Genomic DNA, 23,270 nt, shown 5'->3' with positions numbered 1-23,270 from the left:
TTATTACCGGCCTATTGTTAAGATATTACCTGTTTATTAGTTGCTGTATTACAGTGTAATGACAGTTATTATTAAGTAATACTTAATTTCATTTTTCAATATATGTGTTCATAACACATTATACACTGATTTATAAGTATTAATTAGTCGGTCATGATTCATAAGGACTGATTAAGTAAAAAATGAACATTTTAGATGTCTACTTAACATGTGTTGAAAATAATTCTATTTATTTGTGGAATATTTCTAATATTTGTCTATGTTTTAGAGTCTATTCAAACATTATGTACAGTATGTTTGGCAGAATCACACATTACGTAAAGTGACACATATGATAGTTGATTTCTTAACATTTGCATGTGGAAATGTCTTGTTTTTACTTTAATTAAAACCTTCAATGATGTCCATACAGGTTAGTAACTGTATTTTTACTCTCAGTAAGTATTTATAAGGCATCAGGGATCTGATCAACAATATAAAACCATTCAGCTTTTGTTTGACAGATCAAAAATCTTTGTTAACTTACTAATGACTCTTTACAACCTTAATATAACAATGTTATAACAGACTGCAGACTGATCCTTTGTAAATACAAGCACGACTGGCTAATTAACACTTATAAATCATAATGTGTAGCAACAAATTTTATTCTTAAGGATAAAACCGCTTGTGCTATCTCGTTTTTTAAGTGGGTCCCCTAAGTCCCCTAAAATCAAATAAACATAACACACATTAAACAATGACATAACAATGAACACCCCACATTTTAAATGTATACATCAATATATATGCATTTCTATTTAGTTAATGTGTATTTATAAATAAAATCAATCACTAACAACACTATTATAAATGTAGATATAACTGTCATTATAATGTTATAGGTTTTGTTGTGCCTTTATAGATTCATATATATATATATATATATATATATATATATATATATATATATATATATATATATATATATGTATATGTATATGTATATATAGTTGTTATGCTTGATTATAAATAATGGTAACACTTTATTATAAAGTATTAACTACTGGCTTATTACCGGCCTATTATTAAGATAATAACTGTTTATTAGTAGCTATGAAGTATGATTTTGTTTTCCACATCCCCAATCCTACCCAAAACCTAAACCCAACAACTAACTATTAACAAGCAGCTAATTAGTAGTTTATTGAGCTAAAATCTTTGGTTAATGGTTTGTTAATGATATGAATTGTGACTTAAAATCATGTGGGACCTAAATAGTTATAATTCATTATAAGTATGGAGTTCATAGAAAGTGTTACCCTAAATTCAAATTCAGTAGATATCAAACGTGGATGTCTTTTGCGAGATGAATGGACTGACGGGAAATTACATTTCAGATGTCCCTATTAGGTTACCGTTTGTCTCGCCGAATCATTGTGGGATGTTCTCCGTGCAGGTGGAGAGGTTACAGTACGTGCCCTAAAGTACAGGAACTCACACAGGGAGAAGAGAAACTGAACGCCGTGGCTTTCGGAATGGCCGAACCGATGCTCAATACCTGGATGTGTTCTGACAAAGCCTGTTGTCGCGTGTTCGGTTTCTCTTTTTCCTCTCTTTCACCCAAAGCTTTATCCTCTGCTTTTGGGGGTCCGTGGCCCTTCCCTCCCCGAGGACAGCTCTCGTTTGGGGGGGTGATATGAGTGTACGAATGGCCCCAGAACTGTGGGCATCTCTCTGTTGGCCGCCGTAGGTTGTGTGAAAGAAAGAAGGGTCACTTCTGAACAGCCGAGGTGTCGGGTAACATCAGTTGTCAATCAGGATCTGGCCCTCAGCTAGAATGACCAAACGGTGTCCGGCGACAGGTTACAAAAAAAAAAAACAAGCAGGCGAATGACGGAGAGTTGAGACAAAGAAACTGGTTTGCTTTGAAGAGACGGATTTATGATTCCCTATAGGTGTGCTTTTGAACTCCGGCGAGAGTATTTTATCATTTGAATATTTTTTAATTGAGTCCCAAAAAAAAAAGCTGAAATGCTGAAGGCTGATTTGTTATATTTTAAATATTTTTAATAGTAAATTAATTTATTATGATTTCATGAGCGCACAGATGGAAGATATTAATTCATTGCGAGGGATTTCTAATTACTTTGTCTGAAAAATATATTTGGCTCTAATTAATGGGACACGCTGCAGATGTTTTGCTGCATTTGGCTGGAAATGTGTTTGCTCTATAGGAGTCCTAAAATGTTACACATTTGGCATTTATTTATTTTTTAAATTTTTTTATTTTTTTGTTCTGTATATGCAGTTTTTTTTAGATTCCTTATTTTATTAAGAACATTAGAAGCGTGGTTTACATATACTGTATTAATTCGTTATTATCTGCTTTGTTTAAATTGTTAAACATTCCTTTTTATTTCGAGCATTTGAGATGTTCATATGCTTTATGCTTCAGAAAGACAGAGCATTGTGAAAGAAATACTTTTGATAACATTCCGTTTTGAGCACATGTAAGTTTTTTTTTTTTAACTCTTTAACTGTCCCACCAAGCAAAAAAATGGATCTTAAAAGTTAACACACTGAATTTTTTTTCAACACATCCCATAATTTCTAAAATATCAACCTTTACCAAATGGTAGATATGCCGGTTTATGGTAAGAGTACTGGAATTAATACATATTCTATGAAAAATCTGACAATATAAGTGAAAGTATAAGACCAATTTATTTATAAACATAATCAAAATAAATCTTTATTTTTTGAAGTATGCCATGAAATATTTCAGATTCTCATTTAGCATGTTTTCTTGGGTCTTTTTTTTTTTTTTTACAGTAAAACCAAAATCAAGTGTAGTAGTGCTAAAGAGTTATGTTTTTTTTTTTTGTAAACCAGCAATGCTGTGTAGTGTGAACCATTATTTAAAACAGTCCAAATATGCTCAACCATGTGGTAGAGCAGGCAGTTAAAAGGTTAAGCATTAAAACAATAAAATCGTAGGGCATCTTTATTTTATTTTTAGCTATATTTCAGAATGAGTGGCGGTTCATTCTGCTGTGGCGACTCCTGATGAATAAAGGGACTTAGCTGAAGGAAATTGAATGAATGAATGAATTAGACTGTGTTCTGTTGACTATCATACATCTAAATGTCATAATAATCATACACTGTAAAAACAAATGTAATTTTTTAAATATTTTAAGCTGGGGTGCCATTAAATTACCGAAATTTACTGTAAAATAACAGAGGTTGAATTACAGAAATTTTAATTTAAGGAAATTTCTGTAATTTAATGGTTGTTATTTTACGGTAAATTTCTGTAATTTAACGGTTGTTATTTTACTTTTTTTTTGGCACCCCAGCTGCCGGAAATAAACCATAAATTTACAGATTTAATCACAGTTTACAGAAACGCCATCAATGTAACAATAGTAAAATAACAACAACTTTTTAAATTTAGAACTAAATACATTTTATGTCATATATAAAGACTGTATTTAAGGTTAACAAACTATTAATAAACTGTAGGTTTTACTCATTTGTTTGCAAGATGTTTTTAAGAAGAAAAAAATGTAATGACTACTTATTATTTTGTATACGTATGAGTATGTAAATACATGAATTAAATTAAGCACAAATGAAACACTGAAGTAGATTATTACTTGCATTTAATGCTTTCTACCTGTATAAAATCACTTTAGTGAATTGAATTTCATGTGGACACCAAATTGGATCTCCAGCCATTGACCCACATTTATTATGACCTTAGAGGTGCCCAATTTGTGGCCCTTGTGTTTTTCCTCTTTGAAATGTTCAGCGTGTGCGCATTGGGTAACCGTGCTGTAATGGATAGTGCGGAGAGCACGGAAATACATCTGACCTGTTTCTACAAGATTCAGAGATTTTTCCACTGCCGTATGTGTGTGTGTGTGTGTGTGTGTGTGTGTGCATGTGTGTGTGTGTGTGTTTGTTGGCATGTCTGTCTGATGTAATAGTATAAAAAAACTTTCCAAAAAGTATCCAAAAATTACTATTTATGTAAACATTTTACATTTATCCAGATTATTTGACATTATCTGTGAATTATAATATTGCTACAACTTACTATGATTTTTGCTTTGCTGAAAATGTCTCACAAAAATAAAAAGCATGCTTTTTATATTTTATATTCAGCTAGTGTGATTTTTTTAATTTCTTATTATAACGAGTTGCTTATTTTTTGTAGCTTATTAAAGACTTTTAATCTTGATTTAAGTACTTTTTTTAAGTACTTTTAACTCTTAACTAGTTTTTTTTTGTTCTAAGTTCCAAGAAGATGAATTAATGTACAACACATTTTTAGGTTTATACATTGTTATATTTACACTATATAACCCTTAAAAAATATTTCAATGCAAAATAAAAAAAGCAAATTTCTATATCGTGTATTAACCTTAGTATGGTGAGGTTCCGTCTCTTTCTCTACGGGATATATGTGCACATTTGGTCGAAGCGGTGGGGTGATGGGCAGTCGGGTCACATTTACCATAGAGGGAAAACAGAAATGTGAATTATGCTTTATGTTTAGAGCTTTTGTAACGTCCTTTAAGGAGAGCGAGACTCATTTGCAGACCATTGACTCATTCATTGCGGTTTCACACTGAAAGACTTTAAAAGCCTCATCTGTGCTCACACATGACAGACTGCGAAAAAATATTCTTTGTGTTACTGTTATGTATTACTGGTTGTCAGGTGCTCTGGAGGTATCCAATAAAAGACGAATTTTGAAATTAAATTTGGACATTAGAACGTTTGATTTTCTAAAAGTGTAAAAAGTATAAAGTATAATAAATCACAAATATGGCTATTTTGTTCTTTATTTGTTTACAATCACAATATAATAATAATTTAAAAAGTATATAGTTTCGAATCCAGTGTAATGACTTGATTTGTTTGAATGTTTTTTACGTTTTACACTTTTTTGGTCCATGTTTCTGCACAAATGTGGCTCTTTTGTTCTTTATATGTTTACAAAAATAATAAATAATAATAATAACATATGGGTTATAATCTAGTAAAATGACTGTTGATTTGTTTTAAGGTTTTTTACATTTGACATTTTTTTGGTCCCTGTTTCCTGCATAAATGTGGCTCTTTTGTTCTTTATATGTTTACAAAAATTAATAAATAATAATAATAAAAAAACAAATAGTTTATAATCCAGTGGAATGACTGTTGATTTGCTTGAATTTCTTTTTTTTTTTTTTTACACTTTTTTTGGTGCCTGTTTCTGCACAACTGTGGCTCTTTTGTTCTTTTTATGTTTACAAAAATGATTAATTAATAAAATGTTGACAAAGATAATAAATTATATAAAAAAAACTTTTTATTTATTTATTTATTTATTTATTTTTATCCCATTTAAACTATAATTTCCTTTTTTAAGATTATTGTTTATGTTTTAGAAATGCACCTTATAACGTTAATTTTGTTCCCTGTTTCTGCAGTGTTTAATTGTGGTTATGTGAAATTTGATTTGGTTTAGTTGTGTGAAACTTTGGGCTGGATATAAATGTTTAAACACTAGTAATACTACGTTTAAAGTGTTTCATGATTTTGTTCCCTGTTTCTGCAGCTTTTTGTGGTGGTGGTGTGGAATTTTGAGCTGTATATGGTCCCGCTGGTTCTCCTGATGCTGCTGGCCTGGAACTACGTTCTCATTGCTTCAGGGAAGGACACGAGGCAGGGAGACGTGGTGAGTCTCGCATCTACTGCATTTCAATACAACCCCTTCACTTTCACTATTCAACCTTTTTTATTATTATTTTGAGGACATCTGTTTGAATTCCAAACATTTTCATCTCAATCGGCACTCATAAAAACCTGATAATTTACAGAACAGGTGGACACTCAAGTATTTCAGTGTTGCATTTCAAGCTGTTTATTTATTTGAATATTTTAATTAAAGTGTCACCACAGTGTCAATCTGAAGAGGACTTTCTTTTATTTTTTAAATCAAGCACAACACGTGTATCTTGAAAGTGTATCTTCTGATGCAGTCCTGACTGTGTCATCTTTTGTGTGGTTTTAGACTGCTGTTTAAGTGAGTGTTAGTGTAAAAACAGCCATAAAGAGAGCTCACCTTGAAGATCAGTCAAAGGAATTAATTTTATAACAGTGTCGATTTTTGAAAGTCGTTTCGTTGGAGTTTAAGAACTTGATGCAGTAATTGAACAAAAGCTTCAGGCTTGAATAAAACCATCACCAGCCCGAAGTAGATAGTAAATTAATTGTAGATGATTATTTCAGGGTGTACATAGGTTTTACCTAAGAATAGTGCCTTTATATATATCTGAAATATCTAGGATAGTAAATGGGACGAGCATATGAACTACATTTTTTTTTGAGTGTCCTGAATATAAGCAATCAAAGTTTCACTGCGGGGGTCTCTGTTATTTTTTTAATTTTTTAATCTCGTACCTTATGTGACACTCTTTGTGACTTTTGCAAAGAATAGAGAGCGTGAAACAAAGTTGGAAGAACCGAAGGACCCCAAGAAAGAGTCTGTACAGTAATCATGATGTCCTTTAGATGGCGATATTGTTTGCAAAAAAACTCACCAGCGCTCAGTCTGTGGGCTTGTATTGTTCATATGTTGAAATCATTCAGTTCTTCAGCATTGAAACCAAAATAACTATTTTGTAATGCATAAACAGCATGGGATAATATGGGAGTTATTTTTTTAATATGACGTGGTGGTAAAATATATTTATAGTATAATGTATTTATCTGATTTGCAGTTTACTATAATGTAAATACGCATGATGTATTAAGTCTAATTAAAATACCTTAAAATTAATTTTCCACAATTTAGAAATCTACAGTAGCTATGTAAAAAAAATACTTAAAATTGATAGGTTTCTTTGGACTTACAATTCATACTGTTTGAGTTAAAAATATTGGTAAGACTTTGAAATAATAGAGCATTAGTTAATGCTAATGAATGTATTTACACACATCAACAAACTATAAACAATGCATTTATAACAGCATTTATTAATCTTTGTTAACTTTAATAATGGAAATACATTTTATTGTTAGTTCAACTAACTAACATTAACTAACATTAATTAAACTAATATAAAAAGCACAAGTTTGTTTTTTAACAATGCAAATAGTAAATGCTGAAGTATGATTATTAAATGATGTACAGAATTGTTTGTGCTCAATTCATTTTAGTAAATACTTTTGGATCATTATTTTAATGTTACCAACATACAAGATACAATATAGGATCCCAGTGATGGGTTGCTGCTGCAAGGGCATCCGCTGCGTAAAATATGTGCTGGATAAGTTGGCGGTTCATTTCGCTGTGGCAACCCCTGATTAATAAAGGGACTAAGGTGAAAAGAAAATGAATGAATGAATGATTGAATGAATGAATGAATTAATTAATTAATGTATTGATCTGATTTGCAGTTTCCAATCTTGATAAATACGCATTATGTATAAGTCTAATTAAAATACCTTAACATTAATTTTCCACAATTAATAACAGTACAGTTTACTACAGATTTACTACATTATGTAAAAAAATACTTAAAATTAATAGGCTTCTTTGGATTTACAATTCATACTCTTTGAGTAAAACATATTGGTAAGCCTTTAAAATAATAGTGCATTAGGTAATGCTAATGAATGTATTTACATACATCAACAAACCATAAGCAATGCATTTATAACAGCATTCATTAATCTTTGTTAACTTTAATAATGGATATACATTTTACTGTTAGTTCAACTAATTGACTAACATTAACGTTAACTAACATTAATTGACTAATGTTAAAAAAAAAATAACAACAACACAACTTTGGATTTTAATAAAGGGACTAAGCCAAAAAGAAAATAAATGAATGAATGAATGAATGAATGAATGAATGAATGAATGAATGAATGAATGATATATACATAGGAATGGGTGATGCATGATGATTCAGAGCAGGTTTTCTCTTTCTTTTTGAGCCACTTGGGTCAGACGTCGGAGATTCAGAAGTAGGTAATGGGTCAGAGGTGATACTGTCAGGACCTGTGGATTTAAAACACATGAGAGGGCTGGAGTCCGAGGTATTGCCTTTAACCCGTTATTCCTCCCTCTACATCCCCACTGCTCTCCAACAAGCCATTGTTCTGCATTTTGACGACTGTAACCACAACACACGGGCTGGTAAGCGCAAGAGAGTTCAGAAACAATAAACACACACACATATGCTTTTCATTAGCCTCAAACTCACTGATGAGCCTCAGCCTGGACAGTGTTTCCTTATGCTTCACTGTGGACTTCAGAGGAAGGAGTTTTGCTGTCTTTAAATGTGGGTGTAATGAGTATTACCTACTATACCGTCATTCATTTTGTTCACTTATAGTTTTTTCTAAAATATACAGTGCTCTTCATTAATATTGACAGGGACTCTGAGGTAGAAGAGATATTGTATCTTAATGGGACAACTTGGATGGATTAAAAAATTACTTCATTCATTCATTTATTCATTCATTTTCATTTGGACTTAGTTCCTTCATTAAGCTGGGGTCACCACAGCGGAATGAACTGCCAATTTATCCAGAATATGTTTTACACATGCCCTTCCAGCTGCAACCCATCACTGGAAAACATCCATACATATCATTCACACATATCATACGGCCAATTTAGCTTACCTAATTCACCTATAGCGCATGTCTTGGACTGTGGGGGAAACCGGAGCACCCGGAGGTATATATATATATATATATATATATATATATATATATATATATATATATATATATATATATATATATATATATATATATATATATACTGTACATAATATATAAATTAAATAAATAAATACATAAATAAATAAATCCAAAAGAAAGTTTGTAATAATAACAGAAATTAAAATATTAAATTAAATGCACCCACTTGACCTATTTTTGACTGTTTCTGACTCTGGAATAATACATTTAGCTTCATTTTTTTAATGAAATAATTAAGCCTATTTTTTAACATTTACTCTTTTATGTTAAATAAACTTTAGCATGAAACATCTATTTTCTGTATTATTTATCATTTGGGTTATAGAACATATTTTGTTTCTGTCTTTACATTCTGGTCAACTCAGTTCTGTTAAAGCAGTTATTAAAAACCATAACTATCTTTAAAGCACTTACAAAAAAAAGCATGTGACTTGCTTTAAATGATGTCAATTTCTTTGGCAGAAAACGCTGGAAGACTTTGAGCCATGTCATTATTCTTCTCTTATTAATTTGTACAAAATGTTTAGGATACACCAATAGCAGTTTAATAATTTGTCAAGTCTGTTGTTGAGATATTTCAGTAAATTTCTCAATCACTAATATGATCAAAAATACATAGCATTCTGTTTTAGACATATCATGGTATCTGGCTTAAGGTTAGCATCTTGAACTAAAGCATAAAACGGTTAAAAATGTCAACTCTGGTCTTTTTGAAAGGGTTTAACAAGTTTAACAATAACAAAATAAAAAAAAAATATCAGTAACAAAATCAAATGATTCTCAACGCATTTAAGCATTTAATTATTTTACATTAATGATGAATTAAGTTTACTGTCTACTCACAATCAACTCACAATTCTTGAATGATTCTTATAGATTTATATAAAAAAGACAAAAATATGAAGTGGCTGCAAGAAAACTTCAAACACAACACTGAAACACAATAGAACACAATTTCTATCATCAGGGCAATAGTTAAAAAAATCCAGTCAAGAGTAAGTTTCATGAATCTATCTGTCCAAATTCACTCTCAGGATAATGGTTTGAGTAAGAAAAATATCTTCTAAAACCTCAGCTGGAGAATTAAATAAGTCAGTTTGGTCCTGAGAGCTCACAAAGTCTCCAAAACTACAATGAAATATCACGTACATCATCCAAAATCGAAAGAGTCACAAGAAAAAAGGTCACACTTTATTTTGATGATCCGTTTGTTGAATTTAAGTTATATTGCATCAACATGCCAACTAATTCTCATTAGATTATAAGTAGACTGTTAGGTTGGGGTTGGGGTTAGGGTTAGTACCTACTTGCCTATGTACTTGCAAAGTTTCTTATAGTCAGTTCATATGTCTGTTGAAGGAGCATATCAACAGATACTTAGCAGGCAGTCTACTAATACTCAAATTGACCATCAAAATAAAGTTACCGAAAAAAATGCTTCTTCATATTTTTTGTTATTATTTTGAACAAAAAGTGGAAAACGTTATTCAATAAAGGCATTTTTTGCTTATATTTACCAAGTGTACCACTATTAATGGAGAGCACTGCATAATATTGTGTGACTTGCATCTTATCTTAGAGCAACGTTTAGATAAACCCATGCTTTCTGAGTTTACCATTTCTGCTTTATTTTCATAAATGCACACTCAGAGGACTGATGTGCTTTTGAAAGGACTAATATTCCCCCTGTGGAAGTGTCCCATTCATGCTTTCATCACTACAGTAGAGATGCCAGGCTCCCAGTGCCTGGCAGGATGTCATTTAAGATAACTCTAACTGTAGCTCTGCGCAAAACCTGCTGACACCTAAATGCAGGCTGCGGCGCTCCAACAGTCCAAGCTGTTTTTTTTTTTTGACTGAGACAGACAGAAATGAGATACGAAGATGCTGGCCAGCCTACTCGGCAAGACTTTCTGTGAAACTTTTCCAAGTGTTTGTATGACATCTGACTATCAGCATGGCTTGTTTCGGTAATGTGCTGCAGCACGTCTCTTACAGAACACAGTAGATGAGGGTCTGCTCGAATATTGTGTATGCACAGAAATAGAAGGTAAAATACGACTCGCATGCACGGAAATATGCACGAAAGCACATAAATATTTTCACAGACAACTGTTTTTTATAGAGTCAGCCTAAGCTGCAATCAATTAAGGAACGAAAATATACTAACTATAGAGTAAGTCAAGTTATTTATAGAATACATTTTATTATTTTTTTATTGTTTTATATACATTTAATATACATTCAATATACAATCTCCACGATGGACGTTCAGCGTTTTCCAGTCTCCGTCGCCTAGACTGCATCTCTGCACAATAAGTTTGGCCAAAGGAGAAATGGTTGTTCCCAACTGAGCCTGGTTTCTCTCGAGGTTTTTTCTTTCACTTTCGTAAGTTGGTGAAGTTTTGTTCCTTGCCACTGTCCCCAATGGCTTGCTTGGTTTGGGACTTGAGGAGCTGCTCATTGATGGATTTGGTCTGTAGTGTTTGTATTTTCAGCAGTGAAATTTAAACCACACTGAACTGAACTTAACTAAACTGAACGTCAACAACAGTGCTATAAAAAAACATAAATTGAATTGAATTTACAAATACTTTACAAACCCAACGACTTCATTACTAACTGTTAATATGCAAAAAATGTATACTTTAAACAGTTAAATCCCTTAGTTAATTTGTTAATAGCAATAATTGTACATTAAAATAAAGTGGGACCATGTCTCCAATAATTCAATTAGTGTCTATAATAATATTTCTGTGTATTTACAGAATTCATAGATTTACCGATTCATCTTAATTGCAATAATCTCATGTCTCTTTCATTGTGGCATTTTGTCTATATATTATATAGGGCTTTATTTCAAAGATCTAGGTGCAAAGTCCAAAGCACAGGGCACAAAAGCATTAAGGGTTTCAGAATCCACTTTTGCAATTTTAAGGACAGAAAAAAACACTTTGCGCCTCGGCGCATGGTCTAACAGGGTTAAGCTTATTCTCTTGATGAGTTATAGGTGTGTTGAGAATAAACCAATCTAAGTCTCATCTCCCATTCCCTTTAAGAGTCAGTTGCGTCTCGCCATGGCGCATTTGCTATTTAAATGGCACACTTTGTAAGTGTAAAAACTGAACGCTTTACTAGCAATATAACAGTTAAACAGACCATCTGCAGCGCGAGAATGAGAGATGAGCCTCCCCATTCTTTACTTTCACTTTTACTCTCTTTCGTGGATAAGGAAACGTGTTGTACGCATAGATATCCATTAGCCTACATAATTAATTTCATTTGTTAAACGCAAAGATTTGTTTCAAAACTATTTCTAAGTTCAGTTCTAATTTCCAGCAAACGAATAAATGAACAATAATAACAAAGTGTTGTCAAAAGACTGAGTTAAATCCAAATACAGATGCTATGCCCCATATGGTCCAAAACCTGACAGGTGAACAAATCTAAGCTTGTTTTTAATAAAACAAATATAAATATGCATATAATAAATACTACTACTAATAATAATTATAAACTACTACTAAGTATTATACAAAAGCAAATTGTCATGAATAAACTAAAAAAGCCCCCCGAGGTGAAGAAGGCATGGAGGCAGTGGCTTTTAACTGCCCTAATTTCATGTCTCTTTCATTGTGGCATTTTGTTAGTCACACACAAAAAAAATGACATTATATCGAATCACGATAAAATTGATATCATTAACAATGATAAACTCTGGACTTTTTTACTCTATATTGATCTAAGAGCCAATCACACAGCAGAAATGTGCAACAATGGGAATCTAAAAATGTGTTGATATCAGAGATATACAGATTTTTTCGGCCAATATGTTATGCCATTTAATGGACCCCCAAATTTTTGTGGCTTCAGTCATTTTTGGCATACTGTGTTAAATCTGGAAGCATTTACAACCTATATCGAAATATATATCGTTATTGTTCAATATGGAAAATAATTATCAAGATGACATGTTTGCCATATTGCCCAGCACTATAATAAAATGATATACAGTAGTCTTTCATCAATATTCTAAACATTGAAAAAATGTTTCATTGGATTTACAAAATTTTTATGGTAAGTCCCAAACAATTTATATGGGCTGTATTTAAACAAATTAAGTTGAACATTACTAAATTTAATTCTTTTAAATTCAGCCCATATAAATAGTTTGCAACCACTTACCTTTAAAAAAAATCTGTATAGCTTTTATTTATTCCACAAAATGCTATTATCCCAGCGGGTTGTTATTGCAGACCAACCTTTGTTAGGCTGATTGTATGTTATCCCTTGTTTGTTGTATCCCTGCTGTCCTCCGTCTAGTATGTTCTGGGAAAGCAGGAACCCACGTTCAGCTGTCACATTTCTTGAAGGGACTTGTTACCTCTAGATGTGACACTGCAGCTCAACTCTTAACCTGTAGACAGCTGACCCCTGACTCTCGTATTCTTCCACTGTTCTCCGCCTGCCACCCTTCCACCAGATACCTGACCTCGCTGTCACTGCTGGTTATTGTTAAAGATCCTTTTTACCATCTGGAATAGCTGTGCGCTAAATACTAGGCTACACTTGCAAAACTGTTGTTTCAGATCAGCCGAATGAGAGAAGCTCAGATTGGCACGTAGTGCAACTCTATTGGATTTCGAGACTGAATAGACTGAATATAAAAATAAATGTGTATTTTGATGCATGACAATAGGATGTGACTTTTGAACTAGGCCTGTCGATCAACTGCTGCTAATCTGTTTCTTTGGTAAACAAAAGCTGCTGCTTTGCTTGATTCTGGCTTCAGAGCCCCCTATTGGTAAGGAGTGTAAATGCAGCTATTTTAACCTGAAGGTAAGAGCGCCACAGCACAGTTAGCCGAGCCATTTTGACAGCCGCTGTCAATGGCTAGCCAACACCCGAGCACCACCCCTCACCTCCGTTTGTTTGGAGAACTGGAAGCATTCGGGTGGGCTTCAGTGCGGCCGCTCGGGTTTAGTCAAGCGTTAGACAGCTCAGTTTGAGTGGAGGGGATTGAAGCCCATGGCTGAACCTAGAAGACCCGGGCCGCTGAATTCACTGGCCTGGAAAACAGTTTACCAGATGTTTTGAAGGTGTTAATTATAGCATATACTGTCAAAGCTGGAAGAACACAGTGACGTCTCTTTCACCAGCTCCAGCGCAATTAAGCATCCGAGGTTCTTTCTCTGCAACCTTGTCAGTGGTGGGAGAGAGAGTCTTAATTGTCAGGGTTACTCTCGCTGTGTCCTCTAGCAAGCTTGCTGTTTCTTCATTTTCTTTATGCATGTTTTAAATGTGTGTTTTGCTGTTGCAGTGTTGTTGCTCATACAGTATATACCCCTATATATATATATATATATATATATATATATATATATATATATATATATATAATGTTTCATTTGAATTAATTAGCCTGACATGTTTACTGCTCCAAAATATTATAAGTGTTTCTAAAAAAAAAAAAAAAAAAAAAAACATCTCTCTCTCTCTCTCTCTTTATATATATATATATATATATATATATATATATATATATATATATATATATATATATATATATATATATATATATATATATATATATATATATAGAAATACATACATTTTTTTTTTTTAGAAACATTTATAATATTTTGGAGCAGTAAACATGTCAGGCTAATTAATTCAAATGAAACATTGACTTCTGCTGTCTTCATTAGTTTCAAAAACACAGATCTGGGATTTACAATTTAAAATGGCATCTATAGATATCTTTTCTGATGGAGATATTGTTGTCCTAAAAACAGCAACAACAACAACAACAAAAAATAAAAAACATAAATAAAAAATCTTACATATACCGTAGGAACGATATACCAAAAACATTTTGGCAGTTTTAAAACCCTGACTTTTCCAAACCTTTGTAAATGGTTATCGTCCCATGCTTAATTTCGATTAATGCTTTTATGGAATTGTGGCTCACACTAATTTGCTCTGATTACTAAATGTGGCCTTAAGTATTACACTTCAGTGTGTAACTCACAAAGTTTGTTATACTGGAGGTCGGTTGGTGAAGTGGCATAATCAGATTTACAATTTGTACTTAAGAGATGATAAAAAGAGCACAACAATATATAGACTTACCTTGAAGGAGACAACTGGACAAGGGTTGAGATCTATTAACTGATGGCATGGCAACCACCTATACTGAACACTATTCTGTAACACCCTAAACCAGAAATGCCCAAAATAGGGCCCGTTGGCCAAAGTTGGCCCATGGCAACCTTTGATTTGCACCACTGTCCCATCTGAAAAGAAAGTGAGAATGATAGAGAGGGTTGGAGCAAATGCCTTTGACATAGATCAACATTTCGAATTTAACATACTGTAACCTTTTGTTTCTTTCTTTGTTTCTTACAAAAAAACTGAATTTAAATGATTGAATTAAATGTTGTAAATTGAGTGACAATGGATCAACTTATTCAGCATTGAACTCCATTGTGTTAAAAATGGGATTGTTTTGCTGTTACAGTAATAAGTTCTTTATAAAATGTTTAAAATGTTACTGGATTAGTAAATATGATTAAAAGAAACATTTTCAGATTTTTTTTTATATTATCAAATAAATTATCAAATTCCCCTTTGCAAATTTATTGTAAAAGGATTTGCCATATATTCGGCCCACAACCCTCAATCGAGTTTGGTTTTTGACCCTTTATAGGAAAAACTTTGGGCACCCCTGCCCTAAACAATCAACCCAGGATACCCTGTTAAGTGCTTAGCAACATGTAAAACCACTTGCAGCACTTGTTAACAATGCATAAATGGTCATGGAAAATAATGCACTTTATTTCATTCAATCATTCATTCGTTAATTTTCCTCCACCTTAGTCCCTTATTTAGGGGTAGCCAACCACCAACTATTTCGGCATATGTTTTAAGCCGCAGATGCCCTTCCAGCTGCAGTACTGGTATTTGGAAAAATATACTGGGAAATTCTTTATTTCATAAAAAAAAAATCTAATTATTTATTTAGTTGATACCCAGGACTGGTTGCTTACTGAAGTTATTGATGGAAGTGGTGTTAGAGTGGTCAGCAGTGGGTGTTTATGCTGTGGTTTGTGTGGGTCCTACTGCCCATAGTGAGTGCACCGGTGCTATTGTACAGTGGCTGCTGCCGCATCATCCAGATGGATGCTCAATACTGATAGTAGTGAGGAGAGATTTTGATATGTCCAGCTCCATCTGCACAATAATGAAATAAAGCTATGAACTAAAAGACTGAATGTTTAAATCCTGTTTCCAGTGGAGATGCTATAAAGATGCAGCAAGATCTCTCATTCAATGGTGGCAGTTTTATGCAAACATTTTATGGTTCAAAATTGTGATATGAAACTGAGCAAAACAGATTACTCTAATGAAAAATCAAAATAAATAAAAATCTAGTGTGGAGACATACGTTTCATAGTTGTCGACTGGATGGCCCCAGATCCAGATTCAGTTATGACATTTTGATACAGAACGAGGTAAGAAAACATGATGGAACAACATACAACAACATCAGTAACATGCATTTAAATAATAGACATGGATTTACATTTCATGCAAACTGTAAAGCTCAAATGTGTGAAAAAGCAAGGGCTGTGAATGTCAAACAGCTTTTTTCCCTATACCATGCAAATGACTTCTCAACAAGTGTTAACACTGGTCTATTTGTTTGAGTGATCCATCATGTAAATGTCTGGCTCGACCAATGGCACATGTGGAGGGTGCGATTACTTGTTCTCTGAACAAGACGGGCCAGTAGATGTAGTTGAATCAGTTTGTAAACAGTTATTTTTGCAATTTCATTTGATGTTGCTAGTGGGGGATATGTTACACCTCTATTGAAATTTTCCTAGAAACACATGAAGATAGATGAGACAAAACCTATAGCTGTTTGTTGTTAGTCTCTCTCCTTATTTCAGCACAGTGTCAGTGATTTACCTGCCACAGAAAGCAAGTTAGCGAATAAACTTTTCCCACCTTTCGCTTTGTCTGGTTTGAGTAGTGTTTTGTCTTTTTCTTCCGGTGTGTGTAATTTGAAAAACAAACAGCCTGGATGGAGCTTCATGAATAAAGGATACGCTGGTACAGGTGGGCTGCTGTGGGGGGAAACGAAGGCCTGTCAAGCCCACCTCCAATGTCAATCACGAAACGACAACATAAAGAGAACCAGAGCAAGAGTCTGTCTGCCAGCCGTGCTCCTAGAGGCGCTTCATGGTAGAGCTTGTCTTACTCTCAGGCTGGTGTTTCAGCTGCGGGCTCAACAGGGACAACAAAAAAGCAAGAAGTGTGACGGCAGGGCCGGGAGAGGATGAGGAAGAGTGAGAAGAAGAGCCGAGAGGTGCTCTAGGCCTTTAATCCACCTCAGTGGTACCACCTCTTCCAGCGCCGTGCCCCCGTTAGCGAGACAGCGCTTCACCCGCGCCTGGCAGACACGTCTCCGCTCCTCCGTGCCAGCCCCTGACAGGTGACAAAATCAAAAGGTCACGTCACTTTGAACTGGCAGCGTTTGTTGCCCTGCTGATTTCCCCTGTGCTGCCACGGCTCGCAGGCGAGGTTGGAGGCGAGGCGGGGAGCAACTTTGGCAGCTCCTGAACTTCGTCTTTGTGAACTTTTGTACCCGTGATTTTGCTAACAACGCTGCAGCGGCGTGTGATTTTTGTCACGGCTGCTGCTGCTGCTGCTGCCATTGTTGACGCAGGCTTGTCTCGAGAAGCCAGGCTTTTATTTACCAAACAGAAAGCCAAAGTGTTTTTTTGGGTCCTGTGGGTTCTGCGGATTACAGACCGGCGACACCGTTGACTCCAGTGGCTTTTGGATGTGCATGACCCTGGCGCGTCCTCCCGATGGCTTGCGTGCCCCGTACAGCTCAGCCCCAAAGAGACTCTCTCGCCGCTCCATCCCTCTCCCACACATCCCAGCTATTTTTTTTGCCCATTGTCCTCACATTTGAATCATGACCGCTTTTATTGAAACGTAATACTATGCCTAAACAGAATCAACAGAGTTTCTTTGTGCGCCAACAGTCGTACTCTTTGACTCGAGCCCCTGCAGAGGTCAGACCACAGTCAGCCAGTGCTGGCGCAAACTCAAGCCCTCCCTCTGACCAGCAGGGCTCTGACAGCCTGTGAAGAGGCTGTTTGGGCTCGATGTGCTCCAGCGAGAGCCCTTATCAGCCTTCCAGGCCTGGGCTCTCCCGGGCCTTTCGTCCACACGCGGCATACAAAGCAGGGCCAGCCCCTGAGCAGCTGGAGACGCTAGAGATGTCTCACATTTCAAAGAAGAGCTGGAGGAGGGGAGAGCACAAGAGCTGAGAGGCAAGGAAAAAAATGAAAGTGCATATCTTCATGTTGGATGGCTTGTCTAGCTAGGGCGTCTATTCCCAGCGCACCTGTCACAGGGAAGGTTAGAATTAAAAGTGTAGATAGCAGGGTTCTTCCTCCACTGATGGCAGAAGGCAAGAGAAAGTGCATTAACTCGCCAGGATGTATGTCACGCCGCTGGTCTAGAGATGGTGCTGCCGCTAACAGAAAGGCCAAACAACGGCTCTGATGCTATTTTAGTCTGGATTTCTGTCTGAAAGTGAGACATATTGACTGCCGAACCTACGAGTTCAGGCTACCGTGGGTTTGCTTGAAGTTCAACTTCCTCCAAGTTGCCTTTCCCTGCATATGACCCCTGGCTAATCTAGCGTCTGAGCAACATCGCTCTTCCAGTCGATCCGTGTGCTATTAGACTACCGCAAAACACCATCGCTAGTCTCCTCACAACACTGCGTGTATCTATCCTGAACCCTCCTTTTGTTTCTGCCGCAGGCTGCATTTACATAAGAGGCTTATAGCAGCCATACACTCTCTCTTTTAGACAAGACAAAAGAACAAAAGCTATTGTTTGCTAAGTAACAATTTTTGGATGTCACAAAAAACTGATGAAATTCATAGAGCCCAGCTGCCCCCCCCCCCCAAAAAAAAAATCATCAAAAAGAAGATGTATTCCTCCCCTGATAGCTTTTTGTTGTTTTCAGATGCCCGAGTTGTCGTATGTAAATAGCACACATATGACCTTGAAGCTTTGATGTGGGATTGACAGGAGGAACCTCAAGAACAAAAATAATGATCTATGTCTTTTCAGTCCTCCGGCAACAAAAACAGACATGTGATACATACTCCTCCGGGCTCCCGCTAGCCACGGAGGCCAAATATAATGTTTTCGGTTGACCGAGATAAACTCTTTATTTGTGTGCCAACATATCGTCTGATTATTTTGGTTTCTACAGTTCTGATTAACAAGCCAATGAGATCTGAATAATTAATACTGCCAAATTACCAGCTCACGCAGGAATCTTTTTTATGTTTTTCAAAGTAAATCATACTGTAAGTGGAATGTTAGAAACCGTTTTACTGGATAAAGAATCCATCAATGATTGCACTTTCCCAAGGATCAGTGAATGTTTTGGTTTTGTATGTAAAATAATAGTCTAATACAAAAGAACAATTTGAACTTTGCAAAATATGTAAGGCAATGTCTCGTGGCTACAATGTTGTAGGTGTGTGTCAGATGGTTGCTGGCCATTATGTAGCATGTTGCTGTTGCTTGTAGTACAAGGGTTTTTCTAGGATGGATATACTGTACATACTGTGAGTGAATGAGTTGCTGAGTGACTGTGTGTGTTCTGTGTTTTTTTGAGGTTTACAAGACACAAAATTGTATAGTGGCATTAGTATGCCCTAGGTATTACACTGTTATGGCGGTTTATGAGGACGTATCCTGTGTTTTCATTGTTCCAAATGTGTCACGTGCTGGAGTAAGACGGGGGACAACAGAAGTAAAGGCCCAAGTGCAATTTAATAAGAGTATTGGTGTAAGCAGGCAATGATCAAAACAGGAGCAAAACAGGTACATACAGGACATCCAAAACATATTCAAAACCAGGCAAAAGGTCAAAAACTAGGCAGCGGTCAGAATATAACAAAATAACAAAGCTAAGATCAAGGCAAAAACAAGTAGCAAACAAAACTAACACATGATGACTGCAACAAAGACAGTATGTGTCCTGTCAGCGTTGGACTTGGTAGGGTAAGGGCCTCATGAACCACATACCGTTTACAAGTAAGTTTGTGTACCTTACAGTTGAAGTCAGAATTATTACCCCCCCTGAATTATTAGCCCCCCTGTTTATTTTTTCCCCAACTTTTGTTTAACGGAGAGCAGATTTTTTCTGAATTTCTAAACATGATAGTTTTAATAACTCATTTCTAATAACTGATTTATTTTATCTTTGCCATGATGACAGTAAATAATAATTGACTAGATATTTTCAAGACACTTTTATACAGCTTAAAGTGACATTTAAAGGTTTAACTAGGTAATTAGGTTAACTAGGCTGGTTAGGTTAATTAGGCAAGTTATTGTATAATGATGGTTTGTTCTGTGGACTATCGAAAAAAAAAATATAGCTTAAAGAGGCTAATAATTTTGACCTTAAAATGTTTTTTTTTAATGTAAAACTGCTTTTATTCTAGATAAAATAAAACAAATAAAATATTATCAGACATACTGTGAAAATTGTATTGCTCTGTTAAACATCATTTGAGAAATGTCTAAAAAGAAAAACATATTTAAAGGGGGGCTAATAATTCTGACTTCAACTGTATATTCCTTACATTATATTGCAACATCAGTAAACGTTGACCTTGTGGTGATAACTGCTTATAAATTACACATAATTAAGTATGTTAAAAATGTAAAAATGCAGTTTTTTTTCCTGTGAGGGTTGGGATTAGGGGTAGGGGAATAAAATATACAATTTGCGCAGTATAAAATCATTACATCCGCGGGAAGTTCCCATAAAGATATCTGTACAAGTGTGAGTGCATGTGCTTGTGTGAGAAAACCCAAAATTAAGAAATAGCACATATTTAAGTATGAGCAACAGTAATCGTTTAAGTAATAATAACTAACTATTATATAGGCAAACAAATAAAAAAGTATTTGATATTATATTTAACAAATAAAATAATTTATTTGCTTAATCTCAAGAACTACAGAACTCACAAAATCCTACTGGGATTTCATTTAATTTAATTTCATTATTTTTTATTTTATTTTATTTTTGTTTTATTTTATTTTTTTCGTTCTTTTCTATTTTATTTTATTTTATTTTATTTTATTTTATTTTATTTTATTTTATTTTATTTTATTTTATTTTATTTTATTTTATTTTGTAGTTTTACATTGCACCATAACCTTTTTTATTTTTAATTTTTTTTATTTGACTATATACAGTTGAAGTCAGAATTATTAATCCCCCTTTGAATTTTTTTTTCTTTTTTTAAATATTTTCCAAATGATGTTTAACAGAGCAAGGACATTTTCACAGTATGTCTGATAATATTTTTTCTTCTGGAGAAAGTCTTTTTTGTTTTTGTTTTTTGGCTAGAATAAAAGCAGTTTTTTATTTTTTTAAAACAATTTTAAGGTCAAAATTATTAGACTATTTTAGCAATTTTTTTTCAATAGTCTACAGAACAAACCATCGTTATACAATAACTTGCCTAATTACCCTAACCTGCCTAGTTAACCTAATTAACCTAGTTAAGCCTTCAAATCTCACCTTAAGCTGTATAGAAGTGTCTTGAAAAATATCTAGTAAAATATTATTTACTGTCATCATGGCAAACATAAAATAAATCAGTTATTAGAAATGACTTATTAAAACTATTATGTTTATAAATGTGTTGAAAAAAAATCTTCTCTCCGTTAAACAGAAATTGGGGGAAAAAATAAACAGGGGGACTAATAATTCAGGGGGGCTAATAATTCTGACTTCAACTGTATACTGTAGTTGAGCGACACGGGTAGTGCTGTGACCTCAAAGCAAGAAGGTTGCTGGTTCGAGTTCCGGCTGGGCCAGTTTTTATTAATTTCTATGTGGAGTTTGCATGTTCTTCCCGTGTTGCCGTGAGATTCCTCTGGGTGCTCCGGTTCCCCACACATTAGCACATGAATGTTTGTAGTTCCTATGAATGCATGTACTCTATGGTTCAACACATTGATAAACAATTTGTTGCCACTTGTCTTGCTCTCAACATTCTCTGCATCACTCTTTCATCATTTCTGCTGGTCTGTGAGTTGGGTTCTTCTGGGAGGATCGCACAGCCAGCAGCATTTCTCGAGGTCATGGGCATACAGCTCTTTGTGTGCTCGAGTTAAGTATGAAAACCTGAAGGGGCTTTAAAGGGACCATTGTTGGCCTGGATCTGGTCCACTGAAGCACATAGTTAACGTTCTATGTCATCAGCTTCCCTTTGCCAAAGGCTCTATTGAGGTTTTAACCTTATGAACAAGAGGACACAACTGATGACTTTAGAGACTGAGGTCAGACGCTGAGGGTTTGCTTTCTATCAGAGGACCAAACGTGCTATCATTTGTTTTCACTCGAAGTTGTGGAGATGTTCCTAAGTGTACATGTGAAATTGATTTTCTCTTTGTTTTTCCCCCCTCTTTTTTCCCCTGCCCTCTTTTGTTCTGCTCTTCACAATGCACATCAGCAAGCAGTGGAGGATTTGCTGGAGGACGAGGATGAAGACTTTGACAGAGATGACAAGGTAATTATCGGTGCCATTCACAAACAAGTATTCCAACACAAATGTATATTTAATGCTCAAATGCTCTTCTCTAAAGTGAAATTGTAAAGGAAACGTAATGCTTCTAACATTTAACCTTGCTCAAACAGTGAATAGGTCATTGATTTCCTGCGTATTTAACACTTTCGTCCGCATTTCATGGAGTCAAGGTCTACAGTAATCTGTCAGAGCTGCTAGTGTCTGAAGTCTGCAGGGTTGCAGTACATCTTTTCTTTTTACCCAGAATAAAAGGGAACCATGTAGGAATAAATAAACTTGGCTTCAGGGTCTCTATGTCGAGCTTCTGATATTTCTCAAGGCCTTTGAAGTGCAATTAATAGCATTCAAATGACCGCAGGCCAAATGCCCCAGCAGCATTCTCGAGGAAGCATTTTTACTGTTTCTGTTGAGGCGGATTCATGCCATTGCCCACCATAATATAAGTACTTATGCATTTTGTTTGGATCAGTGGGTCAATACAAATGTCTATGCGAATTTTGTGAATGATAAAAACATAACCTGTGACATCCTGCAAGAATATGAAGTGAACATACACACAGTGCGTTTATGTAGAAGGCTTTAAATGTATGAACCTGACATTGATATTAATGTCATAAAGGGTTTGTTGTTGTTTTTTTTCTCCTCTGGTTAACTTTAGATGAGCAGTTCGAGTGTTGATAGGGGTTTTAGATTTTTTTTCTTTCTCTGGCGTCCTTTCTCTGTCCTTTCTCCTTTTGCATAGTGTTAGTTTGCATAGTTTTGCATAGTTTTGATTCTTTTCTTCATTACTGGTTAGAATGATTTAAATGGTTTCAATTATAGTTTGCATCAGTGCTGCTTTGAATTATGATTCGC

General features: G+C 34.9%; 1 protein-coding gene across 3 annotated transcripts in view; it reads left to right on the top strand.

Moving 5' to 3' along the window:
* mctp1a (multiple C2 domains, transmembrane 1a) overlaps positions 1-23,270 on the top strand; it is a 336,941-nt gene that overhangs the window by 257,968 nt on the left and 55,703 nt on the right. For all 3 annotated transcript variants that reach the window (XM_056458476.1, XM_056458475.1, XM_056458477.1), the window contains exons 16-17: positions 5,594-5,713; positions 22,341-22,397. In XM_056458476.1, coding sequence (XP_056314451.1) covers positions 5,594-5,713; positions 22,341-22,397 — 177 coding nt within the window. The remainder of the gene's footprint in view (positions 1-5,593; positions 5,714-22,340; positions 22,398-23,270) is intronic.

The sequence above is a fragment of the Danio aesculapii genome, chromosome 5 (genome assembly GCF_903798145.1).
Source record: "Danio aesculapii chromosome 5, fDanAes4.1, whole genome shotgun sequence".
Lineage (NCBI taxonomy): Eukaryota > Metazoa > Chordata > Actinopteri > Cypriniformes > Danionidae > Danio > Danio aesculapii.
Note: the sequence above shows the minus strand (reverse complement) of the source record. Positions and strands in the feature narration are given on the sequence as shown.